The following is a 14,786-nucleotide window of genomic DNA, read 5'->3' on the forward strand; positions in this document are numbered from 1 at the left end:
GCCCAGTGGGTCACTGCCTCCTGGGCAATGGAGGCAGACTTCTGTTTCTCCTACCCAGATTTCGTGGCTGAGCTCCGCAGGGTTTTCCACCATCCAGCCCGTGGCCTGGACCCTGGAGCCCGGTTGGGTACCTTCCGGCAGGGCAGCGGCGGGGTTACCGGCTACGTGCTGGAGTTCAGACTGGCGGCTACGGAGAGCGGTTGGAACGACCAAGCACTTCGTCTTACCTTCATGAGGGGGCTCAGCGACGCGGTCAGGGACCAGCTTGCGACCCGTGAGGAACCTGAGTCCCTCGAGGACCTGTTCAGCCTCGCCATTCGCATCGACGGACGCCTCCAGGAGAGAAGACGTGAGAGAACCCGACAGGGACCTCCAGAGGTACTCCGGACCCCCCGTACTCGTGACGTTACTGCTGGTCGCCCTGCTCCCAACACGACTGGTGGTTTTTTTCCCTCCCGTTCGGTACCCGAGGAGGAACCCATGCAGCTGGGACGTTCTCATCTGAGCCAAGCTGAACGGGAGGCGAGGTTCAGGTCCGGCCTTTGCCTCTACTGTGGTCGGGAGGGACACCGTATCGCCAACTGCCCCACCCGGCCAAAAGACCAGGCTCGCCGGGACCCCGGGAGATCCTGGTGAGCCGTTTTTCTCGTTCCCAGAGCCGTGCACCACCTGGCCATCTGATGAGCGTCACCCTGGCCTGGGCGGACCAACGGGCCACGGTGGAGGCACTCATTGACTCGGGGGCAGACGAGAGTTTCCTAGACTACGAGTTTGCTACCCGGGCCAACATTCCACTTGAGGACCTAGTGAGGCCATTGGAGGTATTCGCATTGGACCAACACTGCCTGGCTGTCATCACTCAACGCACCTGCCCTGTCCTGCTGACCATTGCTGGTAACCACGTTGAGAGACTCCAGTTCCTTATCACCAGATCCCCTCTTGTCCCAGTAGTCCTGGGCCGGCCCTGGCTCGCGCTGCACGAGCCCCACATCGCCTGGTCCTCCGGTACCATCAAGGGCTGGAGCTCCTCCTGTCATGCCCAGTGTCTTCAGGCGGCGTCCTGTCCCCTGCCCCGGAGATCCGTTGGTGAGCCGCCTCCGGACCTTTCGACCATACCCCCCGAGTACCACGACCTCATGGAGGTTTTCAGTAAGTCCAGGGCTCAGGCCCTTCCGCCCCACCGGCCTTACGACTGTGCCATCGACCTCCGCTCAGGGGCTCCCCTTCCCGGCAGCCGCCTCTACAGTCTGACCGTCCCGGAGAAGGCGGCGATGGATCAATACATCTCTGAGTCCTTGGAAGCAGGACTCATTCGGCCTTCCTCCTCTCCTGTGGCGGCCGGTTTCTTCTTTGTTGGGAAGAAGGACACAAAGGACCTTCGACCCTGCATCGACTATCGCCAGCTCAACGAGATCACCATTAAGAACAAGTATCCTCTACCTCTCATGAACTCCACCTTCGAGCCTCTCACCCAGGCTTCCGTCTTTACCAAGCTGGACCTCCGGAGTGCCTACCATCTTGTCCGTATCCGTGAGGGCGATGAATGGAAGACCGCCTTCAAGACTCCCAGGGGCCACTACGAGTACCTGGTGATGCCGTTCGGCCTCACCAACGCTCCGGCGGTATTCCAGGCGCTCATGAACGACGTCCTTCGTGACATGCTGGAGGAGTTCGTGGTAGTGTACCTAGACGACATCCTCATCTTCTCCAAGACCCTCGAGGAACACATCCAGCATGTCCGCCGTGTGCTGGAGCGCCTCCTCCACAATCGGCTCTTCGTCAAGGCGGAGAAGTGCCGATTCCACTCCGACTCCGTCGATTACCTGGGCTTCATCGTGGAGAAGGGCTTAACCCGAGCTGATCCTCGCAAGATCCAGGCCGTGGAGGAATGGCCTGAACCCACCTCTCGGAAGGAGTTACAGAGCTTCCTCGGGTTTGCCAACTTCTACCGAAGGTTCATCCGGAACTACAGTCAAGTGGCGGAACCGCTTACCAGACTGACCTCTCCCGCCCTGCCGTTCGACTGGTCCCCAGCGGCGTGTGCTGCGTTCCGCTCCCTCAAGAAGAGGTTCACTTCCGCCCCGATCTTGCTCCATCCAGACCCCAAGAGACAGTTCATCATTGAGGTGGACGCCTCGGATACTGGACTGGGAGCTATCCTATCCCAGCGGTCGGCAACGGACCAGAAGGTACATCCGTGCGCATTCTACTCGCGTCGGTTCCTCCCTGCCGAGAGGAACTATGACATCGGCAATCGTGAGCTGCTGGCGGTTGTGGCTGCCTTGGAGGAGTGGCGTCATTGGCTAGAGGGGGCCGAGGAGCCGTTTACCATTTGGACGGACCACAAGAACCTGACGTACATCCGTGCTTCTAAGCGCCTCAATGGCCGGCAGGCAAGATGGGCCAGCTTCCTCAGTCGGTTCGACTTCTCGCTGACTTTTCGCCCTGGTTCCCGCAACACGAAGGCCGACTCCCTGTCCCGGTTACACTCCAAGGGGGCTCCAACCACTGAGGACCCGACTCCCATCCTCCCGGAGGCCAGGGTGGTAGGAGTCGTCACCTTGGGCATCGAGGGGGTGGTAAGGCGTGCCCTACGCTTCCATCGCGCTCCAGGCAATGTACCGGTTCATCGTCTCTTCGTCCCCGACTCAGTCCGGTCCCGGGTCCTCCAGTGGGGCCATACCAGCCGGTTCGCCTGCCACCCGGGCGTTCATCGCACGTTCTCCTTCCTGGCTCGTCGATTCTGGTGGCCCACCATGAGGAACAACGTCAAGGAGTTCGTACTGGCCTGCGCGGTCTGCGCCCGCAGCAAGGCCTCCCACCAGGCACCCTCCGGGCTATTACAGCCACTTCCCATTCCGAGCCGTCCTTGGTCACATGTGGCGGTGGACTTCGTCACAGGTCTTCCCTCCTCTGACCGTGGTGGATCGGTTCAGCAAGGGGGTTCACCTCGTGGCCCTTCCCAAACTTCCCTCGGCGGCCGAGACGGCGGACCTCCTGACACACCACGTGTTTCGCCTCCATGGTTTTCCCCAGGATGTCGTCTCGGACCGGGGGCCCCAGTTCACTTCCCAGGTATGGCGGGCTTTTTGCAAGGGATTGGGGGCAACGGTCAGTGTTTCCTCTGGTTATCATCCCCAGACTAACGGACAAACGGAGAGGATGAACCAGAGCGTGGAGTCTGCTCTTCGGTGTGTGGCTGCCGAAAGACCAGCTTCTTGGAGCCGTTTCCTTCCCTGGGTCGAGTACTCCATCAACTCCATGGTCAGTTCCGCCACCGGCCTCTCACCCTTTGAGGTATCCCTGGGCTACCAACCCCCTCTTTCCCCTGCACAGGAGACGGAGGTGGCAGTTCCCTCCGTGCAGGACCACCTCGACCGGTGCCGTCGGGTCTGGGAGATCGCCAGGACCGCGCTGCTCCGGTCATCAGAGCGCGCCTGTCGTGGGGCTGACCGGCGCCGGGTTCCTGCGCCGACGTACCACCCTGGGCAGAGGGTGTGGCTTTCCGCGAGGGACCTCCCACTTCGGTCCTCGGCCAAGAAACTTAACCCCCGGTTCGTCGGAGCTTTCGAGGTTCTGAAGGTACTCAGTCCGGCGGCGGTGCGTCTTAAGCTTCCTGCATCCATGCACATTCACCCCGTTTTCCATGTGTCCCGGGTTAAGCCTGTCTCTCTCAGTCCCCTGATGCCTCCTGCTCCGGATCCACCTCCTCCCAAGATGGTGGACGGTCACCCCCAGTGGCAGGTCCGCCGGTTGATGGGCGTTCGACGGCGGGGTCGGGGGTTCCAGTACCTGGTGGACTGGGAGGGTTACGGCCCGGAGGAACGGAGCTGGGTCTCCCGCCAGCTCATCGTGGATCCCGGCCTGATCACCGACTTCCATCGTGCCCATCCGGGCGAGCCGGGTCGGCCTGGTCGCCGGGTGGCTCCCGTGGAGGGGGGGGTACTGTGAGGTTTTGTCCGCTGCCCACCCACTCGCTCCGTTCCTTTAAGGTATTTTGTTAATTAATTGCATTCCGCGCCTCACGCTTCTATCCTGTAAGATGCCGTTTGATTGGTGCTCTCCCAACCACACGCTTCTGGAGCAATGATCAATTTCATCCCGCAGCTGTCACAGCTTGTCATTAAGCGCCCCGTGGCTTTAAATACCTTGATCTCCCTAATACCGATGTTGGATCGTTTTGAACATTCCCTGCATTTGCCTGTTCCTTCCCGTCGCTGTTCCCTGTTCTGTTGCTTCCCAGGACTCTCGAGAAGTATTCCTGTTGGAGAACCTGCTTCCCCGTACAAAGCGGCCGCCTCGTTTATCTGCCCGCTTTACGCGTTGCGCTCTGGTGAGTTTTTGGAAACAGTCTTTTGGATCAATCGTTTTTGTGTGTTTTTAAAGCACCGAAGAGATCCTGTTTTTGTTCATACTGTTCTCACCTTTTTTGTTATTGGATTTACTCGTTTGGATAACCGTATTGTTTTACTCTGGACACTGCTCACTGTGTGTTTCACACCGAAGATCTAGTCACTTGGATTTATTTTGTTTGGACCATTCACCTCACCAATCACCTCTCTGTGTCAATTGTGCGCTGAGCTAACTCGGATCTCTCTCTCCTCCTTCATCTGGAGTATATGCTGGGAGGATCTGCAGAGCGGCTCTGATGTCACGGACAAATTCCACACCATTCACCTTCTGGGAGAAGCTGCAGAGCCGCAAACATTCCTCACATGCCTGTTTCCCAGTTTGTTCTGTTCACCACCTAATTCATTCTTGTGACTCAGTAAATAAACACGCCCTTGTTTTTGGCTAACTCTGAACAACTCTCTCTGTGCCGTTTGCGTTTGGGGTCGGTTTCAAACCATAACACAACAGACCTATATTTTGACTACTTATATGTAGATATGTGCAATACGTCTGGCATATATGTGTACAATTTGACCCTGTGCTCATCTCATATTGCAACGAAAAAACTTCAATAAACAAAGTTTTGAAAGAGAAAAAAGAAAAAAATGTAAAAAAAGAAAAAATATAATTTTTTTTTTTTAAACCGATACCGATATTTTCCGATATCACATTTTAATGCTAATACAGACAGATGACATATTAAATAGCCTCTACTAACATATACTGACAGATGACATATTAAACAGCCTCTACTAATATATACAGACAGATGACTTATTAAACAGCCTCTACTAACATATACAGACAGATGACTTATTAAACAGAGAAAACGACATACATCTACTAGAACAGCTTCAATGTGCCTTGGCCCTTGTGTTACCCTGTGTTTCCAGGTAGCAGCCTCCCCCTGAAGGAACGTTAGGTTATGACTATAACCAAGTTCTGTTAATTAGGGGTGACGCTCGGCATCACTCATGCACTCCCTCGCGTACGTGCACGCGCACTGAATAAATTCCACAAATGTACCTTTAATACCAGTATTCGTCTGACCACACCCCTCGTTAGCTTACCTTCATAAGCAGGTGTGTGGTCACCTGCTCTCCTCCTTCCCAAGCTTTCACCACAAGGTGAGGTCAAGGGCTGCAGCGGCGTCGGATGCCGAGCGTCACCCCTAATTAACAGAACTTGGTTATAGTCATAACCTAACGTTCTGTATCATTAGGGGATCCGCTCGGCATCACTCATGCACATAGGGAGGCCGAGCGGAGCCAACGGCCGACAAATACACCCCGCTGAAGGCCCCCCACGACCATCAGAACAGGGAGGGCCGAGCCCCCCCGACCCCCCCTAATGGAGGGCACCCCCCCTATTAGAGGTTTCCCGGGAGGGCGACGGACCCGACCGTGCGAAGAGGCACTCAAGCAACTCAACGCACAGGGTGAGCAGCCGTGGCCTGACCCCACGACTACACACACGCACAACCCGCATGCCACCCGGGAACGAACGGAGGAAACAACCTCGTTACTGCCCCCAGAAACACGGGGTCAAGGGCAAACCCAACCCCGTGGCAAGGCCGTAGCAGCGGAGCGCGAAGGAAGGCCCAGACCTACCAAAGGGACTGGACCCCCTGGAACGGGGGCCCGGAGAAGTCCATGATGCCAGCATCAAGACCCCACCAGGTGGGCACTTAGTGACCCCGCCCCCCACATCGCCAGCGTATTCGAACAAAGGCCCCTCAGCCGAGTGGGCCCTGTCCCCCCAATAGTACACCACCTGGCACACTGACCCTGCAGAACAGGCAGTCAGCATGGCCGTAAGCACACAAAAAGGTTAACCAACGGAAGCAGGTGTGGTCACCTGCTCTCCTCCTTCCCAAGCTTTCACCACAAGGTGAGGTCAAGGGCTGCAGCGGCGTCGGATGCCGAGCGTCACCCCTAATTAACAGAACTTGGTTATAGTCATAACCTAACGTTCTGTATCATTAGGGGATCCGCTCGGCATCACTCATGCACATAGGGAGGCCGAGCGGAGCCACCGGCCGACAAATACACCCCGCTGAAGGCCCCCCACGACCATCAGAACAGGGAGGGCCGAGCCCCCCCGACCCCCCCTAATGGAGGGCACCCCCCCTATTAGAGGTTTCCCGGGAGGGCGACGGACCCGACCGTGCGAAGAGGCACTCAAGCAACTCAACGCACAGGGTGAGCAGCCGTGGCCTGACCCCACGACTACACACACGCACAACCCGCATGCCACCCGGGAACGAACGGAGGAAACAACCTCGTTACTGCCCCCAGAAACATGGGGTCAAGGGCAAACCCAACCCCGTGGCAAGGCCATAGCAGCGGAGCGCGAAGGAAGGCCCAGACCTACCAAAGGGACTGGACCCCCTGGAACGGGGGCCCGGAGAAGTCCATGATGCCAGCATCAAGACCCCACCAGGTGGGCACTTAGTGACCCCGCCCCCCACATCGCCAGCGTATTCGAACAAAGGCCCCTCAGCCGAGCGGGCCCTGTCCCCCCAATAGTACACCACCTGGCACACTGACCCTGCAGAACAGGCAGTCAGCATGGCCGTAAGCACACAAAAAGGTTAACCAACGGAAGCAGGCAGCGCACCGGGGAAAAACCAGGCAACAGGCTGTTAACCCGAGCCTGGAGACTGCGGACGAGACAGGTGCCAGAGGGGACAGCTGAACACAGCCGCCCCGGCGGAAGGGGCGCATGCTGGCGTTGTTGCATGACCAAGCCTCCATTTAAAAACCCCCACCCAGAGGGGTCGAGGCAGAGAAGGCTGACACGATTGGCAGACGTCATGAACGTGCAGGGGCACCCTCAACCGGTTAACCCGGGAGTTGACACTGCTCCAACACACCAGAGAACCAACCACCTAGTCGTTACCCTATGCGGTGGTTGGTCCCATAACCCCTCAGGAAAAAACTCCAAAACATACCTGCGGCACTGCCGCAGTACCCGTGTTCCAGTTTCCAACAGGGTTATCCCGGCCCTACGGGTCAACGAAAACATTACTTCGGACCGGGCCCGGTGATACGGGGAGCACAGGGTCCCCAGAGGAGGTCAAAGACCACTCCAACAGGCCCCTCTTCGCCATGCGTAAGAGAAGAGCGCAAGAATGGAAAACCAGCCCCAACACCCCGTACTTGGTATTCCCAGGAGGTCACCCAACCAAGTACTAACCAAGACCAACCTGCGTGGCGGCCGAGATCCGACGAGATCGGGCGTGTACAGGTTGGCACGGCCGTAAGCCATTACGACAGTGTAGAATACAATGCACCCAACAAGGGTTCCATAGCGTTTAACCCTGCGACACCCGGACCGACCTAGCATTTTTCCCCCTGAAAAAAGCCCAAGTCCCTCAGGGTACCAGAACAGCAGATCTGCATCCCCGGCGGACAACGGGTTTAACTGATCCAGACCAGCGTGACCAGAACCAGTCCCGTGCCCTAACCACGGCGACATGCCAACTCCAGGAGAAGGGGCAGATATGCGTGTTGATCTTAAACATAAAAAGAAGGCGCCACTCAGACGTTCGGTGCGAACCGCGCCCGGTGGCCCACCCCCAGGGCGTGATACCCTTCTACATATGTCCAGATCCATTCCGTTATCATCCCCTGATATGAACGAGAACACGTCGACAACCACACAGGTCGTCGGAAGAGGAAAACCCCCATCCCAATTGCTTTATAAAAACGCTGTTTTAACCCCAAGCAACCAAGGCGCGCCAGTCAGTTGCCTAATGTCCAGCAGAACATCCCGAGCTAGCACTATGTGTGCGTCGGGCATATCCACATCAATAATAGGCTATGTAGACCATCTTATTGAATCCCCAAGGCGCCCAGGGGAACGACAAGAGGGGCGGGATGCAACCAACTCCATGAATTAATGAATGAAAACTTTATTCAACAGATTGCAGAATGGGTACAATACAGTACGGCTCAATACACACAATTGTTAAGGGGATGCAGACCTGAGAAAGACGTTAGTCTTGTTTCCATCAGGGTCCCCCATTTCCAATTCATATAGATTCATCCAACTCTTTATAATAATAAAGAAGAAGCATCACCCGTATGAACCCAACTGCACAGCTGGGAGTAAAAAACCGTTTACATGTTTTTACATCCAGTCACTCCTTTAGTCAAAGAGTAAAGACCGAACTTTCCCAGAAGCCTTCCCACATGAGTCGTAGTTATGAAAAAGACATGTCAACTGTGAGTCACGTGACCAACTGACTCAAGTTTACACATAAATCGAGCGTAGCAGACCCGTAAGCCCTACGCTCTAACTCGACACCTTAACACTCTTTAACTCATGGAAGGCGTCGCCATAGCAACATTGCTATGACGGGGGAAACCCTGTACACGGCTCCTGTTTGTAATAGGATTCGACAGGACAACCCTCCCCCCCCCCCTCCCTGCCAAGACGTTCTAACGGCTCTGCCCTGACTGGCTCAGCAGAATGAGATAAAATCTCCTAAACCAACCAAGTGGGAAGGAGGGGTTTATTCGACATCCCCTCACAAAAAACCCTTCTTTCCCTACACACAATAACAACTGTAGCATTTTGAAACCTCCGGTAGAATGCTAATGTATAGCGTAAGCTAATACAATGCCCGCTACCCACAAAATGTGAACAGGATTTACAACAAAACAAGTCGTATGTGTGTGAATCCTACACCCGTTGTCTATGTCGTACATAGCAAACGCTGACCGAGAGTAACGGCTAGGCCGTGGAACGTGTGTGTACGAGTATTACTGCAACTAACACAACAGCATTGTGGAACACATATACTTTGTTTAAGCAATGGAATACCACCAGTTTCTACCTGCATGTGGAGCGTCAGGCTAATAGAACCTCCTACGACTGAGTGTATGCTTGCAGACCTTGCTTAATCTCGTAACACAACATGACTCATCTCTCAACGTAATAGTGCAGATTCACATTTACGCAACCCCATCATATGATTTGTTGAAGAAACACACAGTTTGTTTGGCCAAAAACATAATTCCCCTTATATCGGGGAACTTTTTATTTACATGGCACAAAACACAATCATAAGGGGCCGGGGAGGGTGTAGAGGAGAGGGGACACAGAGGGAAAAAGTCACTTTTAGCGGCGTCTGCCACCTCGCGCCGCTCGAGTCTTGCCACCCCGAGGAGCCCCGGAGGGACGGTAGTTAACTGTCTGCTGGTCTCGACGTTCCCTACCGTCTCCTCCGGTCGTGGATGGGTCGGCGGTAGCAGAAGCGCCGTCTCTTCTCCTGGCCTTCTTGGAGGGGCCAGCAGCGGCGGCGGAGGCAGTGGTAGGCACGGCGGAGGAAGCTCGACGTCTTGGAAGCCTTCTGACTCCACCGGCAAGGACAGGAGGCGGAAAATGGGGTTGGAGAACGGATCTCTCCTCTGCCATCTCTCTGCACGTTGAGGTCATCAGCCGCAGGGCCTTCCCGAACAGTCCAGCATCGGAGAGGCTGGCCGTCAGAAGAGGGGTTCTCTTCTTCTCCGGCACTCGAGCCTGCTCCAGCCAAAGGTGGCGCTGGATCAGGGTGGCCAGGGCGCGCACTTTCCCCGAGGCTATGGCCAGCACCTGGGTAAGGTGCAGGACAGCTCCTGCCGCCTGGGTGATCTGATCGCATTTTACCTCGGTCTGATCCATGCCGCCCGTCATTATCCCCGATACAAATCTAGCCAGGTGGGCGATGTTAGAAGCCGCAGCCAGCGATTGTGTACCAGCGATAAATGACTGGTCACCCCAATATGCCAATCGCCTAGCCGATCTTCCATGGAGAACCGGCTTGCATAATGGTTCCCACACCACATCCGGACAGAGGAGAGCGGCCATCGGACTATCAAGCCGTGGCACGCCCTCTCTCATACCTTTGACCAACCCCGACACCCGCGTAACTGGTACGTAGGCGGGGGCAAGTCCCATGATGTTAGAAACCGCCTGACCCTGACGAACATAGGCCCCCATTGAGGGAAAATGGGTAGACAACATCCACCCCTCTCACCGGGCGACGCTGCCAGAGATGACCTATGAGATCGTCAGGGACAGGAGCAGGCAATGGCAGCGGCAGCGGCACGCCGTTTGCAGCGGCGGCTACCGCCATGAGCTCGGGAAACAAAGCCTGCAGTTCCCCCTGCTGACCTTCCTCCACCGAACCCGCATCCCTTACATGCAGCAGGCTTCGACTCATTGAGGAGCCACAGTCTGATGTGGCTGATAGCAGGGCATCCTGCTGATGAGGCCGAGGTGGTTCCTCGACATCTTCGAACAAGGCGTCCCAAGGAGCCATTTCTCCCCCCTCCGGTGTTTCCTGGATAGGAGGGATACTCGCCTCCACAGGACCTTCAAACAAGAATCCGTCCGACTCTTCCATGAAGTCCTCAGTTTCCATCGGACATCCAGAGCCGGACGCATCCTCGCTGGTCTCCAGCAATTCCCCAAACCCAGGCCGTTCGCGCCTGCATGCCACCATCTTGCGACGTGAACGGGCAGACGCGAAAAGTTTGCGTCGCAAATCCTCCGGACCCAAAACAACCGACCGTTCAACAACGGACGATTCCCTGGAACCAGAGTCGAGATCAGGCCATTGCCGGAACGACGGCACCGATGCCTCGGCTCCTCGGAGAGGCAAACTACCCATCGGCTGCCTCCTGGGCTGGGTCGGCAACCACAAAAGTGGCAGCAGCCCCGCACCAAAACGCACGACGGAGGCGGGAATGGAGAACCGCTGGTGAAGAGTAGGTCTACTCTCCGAAGAAGACATTATGACTTAGCTTTTCCCTTTGAACAGATATGAGAGAAGAAAAAACTAAGCACAATGTAAACTCGTCACAACTCTTTTCAACTAACAACACGTCAAGTGGGGTACTACCGAGGCACTTCCTTGTGGTGAAAGCGAGAAGGAGGAGAGCAGGTGACCACACACCTGCTTATGAAGGTAAGCTAACGAGGGGTGTGGTCAGACGAATACTGGTATTAAAGGTACATTTGTGGAATTTATTCAGTGCGCGTGCACGTACGCGAGGGAGTGCATGAGTGATGCCGAGCGGATCCCCTAATGATACAGAACCATTACCCTGGACTGATTGGTTAACCTTTGTGCACCCCTGGGACAAAACAATTCCCAACTGTAGATACTGTACATACTGTACTTGGGATAACCTTGTCTTGGTTGATTGCATATCCCCTGAAATTAAGTCAGGCAGTTTTTCTGGGGCAAAAGATGAAGTCTGCATTTTTTTTGTTTTTTACTCTATAGTTAAAAAAAGTAATTGGCCTGCAAAAAAAATACTGCACACGGTGTACCCTTTGGTAAAAAACTTCCCTATTGACTCCCATGTTAAACAAGTTTTTTGAAAACGACGCCATTGCAGATTGAAAAAAAAAATCATCTAGGCCCCTTTATGAGCATTTACATATGCATGATTACAACTTTATTTTCAAGATGGCCGCATTGCGTCATCTATTTCCGGCGGCCACAGCTTGTGTGTTTACTGCTTATATCCTGCAATGCCGTTCAAAAAATATTTTAATCTAAAATGATTTGAGAATGTTTTATGGAGGTCTTAGTGTGGTGTGCATGCATGTGTTGAGAAATTAATGTGTGTGCATGTGGTCATTTGCAGCCATTATGTGAAAACTAGCCATTACCAGCATTACTAGTACAGTACATTACTGTGTACTAGCCATTTTCACATAATGGCTGCAAATGACCACATGCACACACATTCATTTCTCAACACACGCATGCACACCACACTAAGACCTCCATAAAACATTCTCATCATTTTAGATAAAAATATTTTTTTAACGGTATGCAGGATATAAGCAGTAAACACACAAGCTGTGGCCACCGGAAATAGATGACGCAATGTGGCCATCTTGAAAAAAATGAGTAATCATGCATATGTAAATGCCCATAAAGGGTCCTATGAAAAAAATTATAAAAATCTAAATTCAATCTGCAATGAATTTTCAAAAAACGTCTTTAACATGGGAGTCAATAGGGACGTTTTTTGACCAAAGGGCACTGTGTGCAGTATTTTATAGACTGTGTCACTGCACAAAACATTTTTATGTATCAAACTTATTTTTTTTGCCAATCTTCGGTGTGTGTGTGTGTGTGTGTGTGTGTGTGTGTGTGTGTGTGTGTGTGTGTGTGTGTGTGTGTGTGTGTGTGTGTGTGTGTGTGTGTGTGTGTGTGTGTGTGTGTGTGTGTAAGTAAGTAAGTAAGTAAGTAAGTAAGTAAGTAAGTAAGTAAGTAAGTAAGTAAGTAAGTAAGTAAAGTTTATTTATATAGCACTTTTCACAGACCAGGGTCACAAAGTGCTTCACATAGTAAAAACATCAATAAAATGCAAAGGATAGCAGCATGGTAAAGAAAATAATAAAAAACATGAAAGATCAGGAAAAGCCAAAACAGATAAAAAGACATAAAAGATTTACATAGAGCATAATTCGCCAAACGCCTGTTTAAACAGCACAGTCTTTAGCTGCTTTTTAAAAGTGTTTACAGAGACCACAGATCTAAGGTCCAAGGGCAGAGCATTCCACAACCTGTGTGTGTGTGTGTGTGTGTGTGTGTGTGTGTGTGTGTGTGTGTGTGTGTGTGTGTGTGTGTGTGTGTGTGTGTGTGTGTGTGTGTGTGTGTGTGACGTGTGTGTGTGTGTGTGTGTGTGTGTGTGTGTGTGTGTGTGTGTGTGTGTGTGTGTGTGTGTGTGTGCGTGCGCTAACCACTCTATCTCTTCTCGTCCTTGCAGCAGGTCCGTCACTTCCTGTCTGCACTGGTCCTGGAAGTGGGCGTGGCCTGCTAAGTTATACAGCGTCCAGCTGATCCCACTGGCGGTTGTGTCGTGACCTGAAGAGAAGAGGGCGGAGCCTCGTTTATTACACCACACACCGGAGTCACTTAGCATTGTCTCACCACTGAGAACATGTTAACCCTTTCACTACCACACTACAGAAGGTTAACCCTTTCACTACCATACTACAGCCGGTTAACCTATTTGTATGATAAAAGCAGCTCATTTGTTACAGGCACAGAAACAGAGAGGTACTGTATAGAGGCTGCTAGAATGAGAACAGGGCTGAAACAGAGGTATAGATGCTGCTAGAATGAGAACAGGGCTGAAACAGAGGTATAGAGGCAGCTAGAATGAGAACAGGGCTGAAACAGAGGTATAGAGGCTGCTAGAATGAGAACAGGGCTGAAACAGAGAGGTATAGAGGCTGCTAGAACGAGAACAGGACTAAAACAGAGAGGTATAGAGGCTGCTAGAATGAGAACAGGACTGAAACAGAGGTATAGAAGCTGCTAGAATGAGAACAGGACTGAAACAGAGGTATAGAGGCTGCTAGAATGAGAACAGGGCTGAAACAGAGGTATAGAGGCTGCTAGAATGAGAACAGGACTGAAACAGAGGTATAGAGGCTGCTAGAACGAGAACAGGACTGAAACAGAGAGGTATAGATGCTGCTAGAATGAGAACAGGACTGAAACAGAGAGGTATAGAGGCTGCTAGAATGAGAACAGGGCTGAAACAGAGGTATAGAGGCTGCTAGAATGAGATCAGGGCTGAAACAGAGAGGTATAGAGGCTGCTAGAATGAGAACAGGGCTGAAACAGAGGTATAGAGGCTGCTAGAATGAGAACAGGACTGAAACAGAGGTATAGATGCTGCTAGAATGAGAACAGGGCTGAAACAGAGGTATAGAGGCTGCTAGAATGAGAACAGGACTGAAACAGAGGTATAGATGCTGCTAGAATGAGAACAGGACTGAAACAGAGGTATAGAGGCTGCTAGAATGAGAACAGGGCTGAAACAGAGGTATAGAGGCTGCTAGAATGAGAACAGGGCTGAAACAGAGGTATAGAGGCTGCTAGAATGCATAATCCAAGTGGGGTTTTTTTTCAGCAAAAAACATAAAAGACATGTTTAGGGGAAATGTTTACTTCAAAGACCTACCCTACAGTATATTAACTTGATATATGTCCCATTTAAGTCTGTACTGTTTAAGAGTAATAGTACTTTGTATCAGAAATAAGTAGAAGTATTCAGAATCAGCTATGAAAAAGTGGGAACAGTACATCCTTAGCTGCAGTATTAGAGAAAATATCTCCGAGAGGGTTCAGTGTCAGAGATATCTCACTGTTTAAAGGCCCAATCAGTGATCCAAACATAAATTAAATTGGTAGCCCTACCCCTAAAAATAAGAAATATTAAATTTAAACTCCCTGACCTGCAAACATGAAGGTGTCAGCCTCCGCTTCAATCTCCTTGTCAGTTAGGCCCCGCCCATCATTATCCTGGTAGACACACGCACGCGCATGCACACACACACACACACACACACACACACACACACACACACAC

At 52.7% G+C, this 14,786-nt stretch overlaps 1 protein-coding gene across 1 annotated transcript in view; it reads right to left on the reverse strand.

Moving 5' to 3' along the window:
- cyp4f3 (cytochrome P450, family 4, subfamily F, polypeptide 3) overlaps nt 1-14,786 on the reverse strand; it is a gene marked incomplete at both ends in the record, with an annotated part of 92,395 nt that overhangs the window by 15,875 nt on the left and 61,734 nt on the right. The window contains 2 exons of the mRNA XM_084321615.1: nt 13,147-13,270; nt 14,653-14,719. Coding sequence (XP_084177741.1) covers nt 13,147-13,270; nt 14,653-14,719 — 191 coding nt within the window. The remainder of the gene's footprint in view (nt 1-13,146; nt 13,271-14,652; nt 14,720-14,786) is intronic.

The sequence above is a fragment of the Notolepis coatsorum genome (assembly GCF_963971535.1).
Source record: "Notolepis coatsorum genome assembly, chromosome: 1".
In the NCBI taxonomy this organism is placed as follows: Eukaryota; Metazoa; Chordata; class Actinopteri; order Aulopiformes; family Paralepididae; genus Notolepis; species Notolepis coatsorum.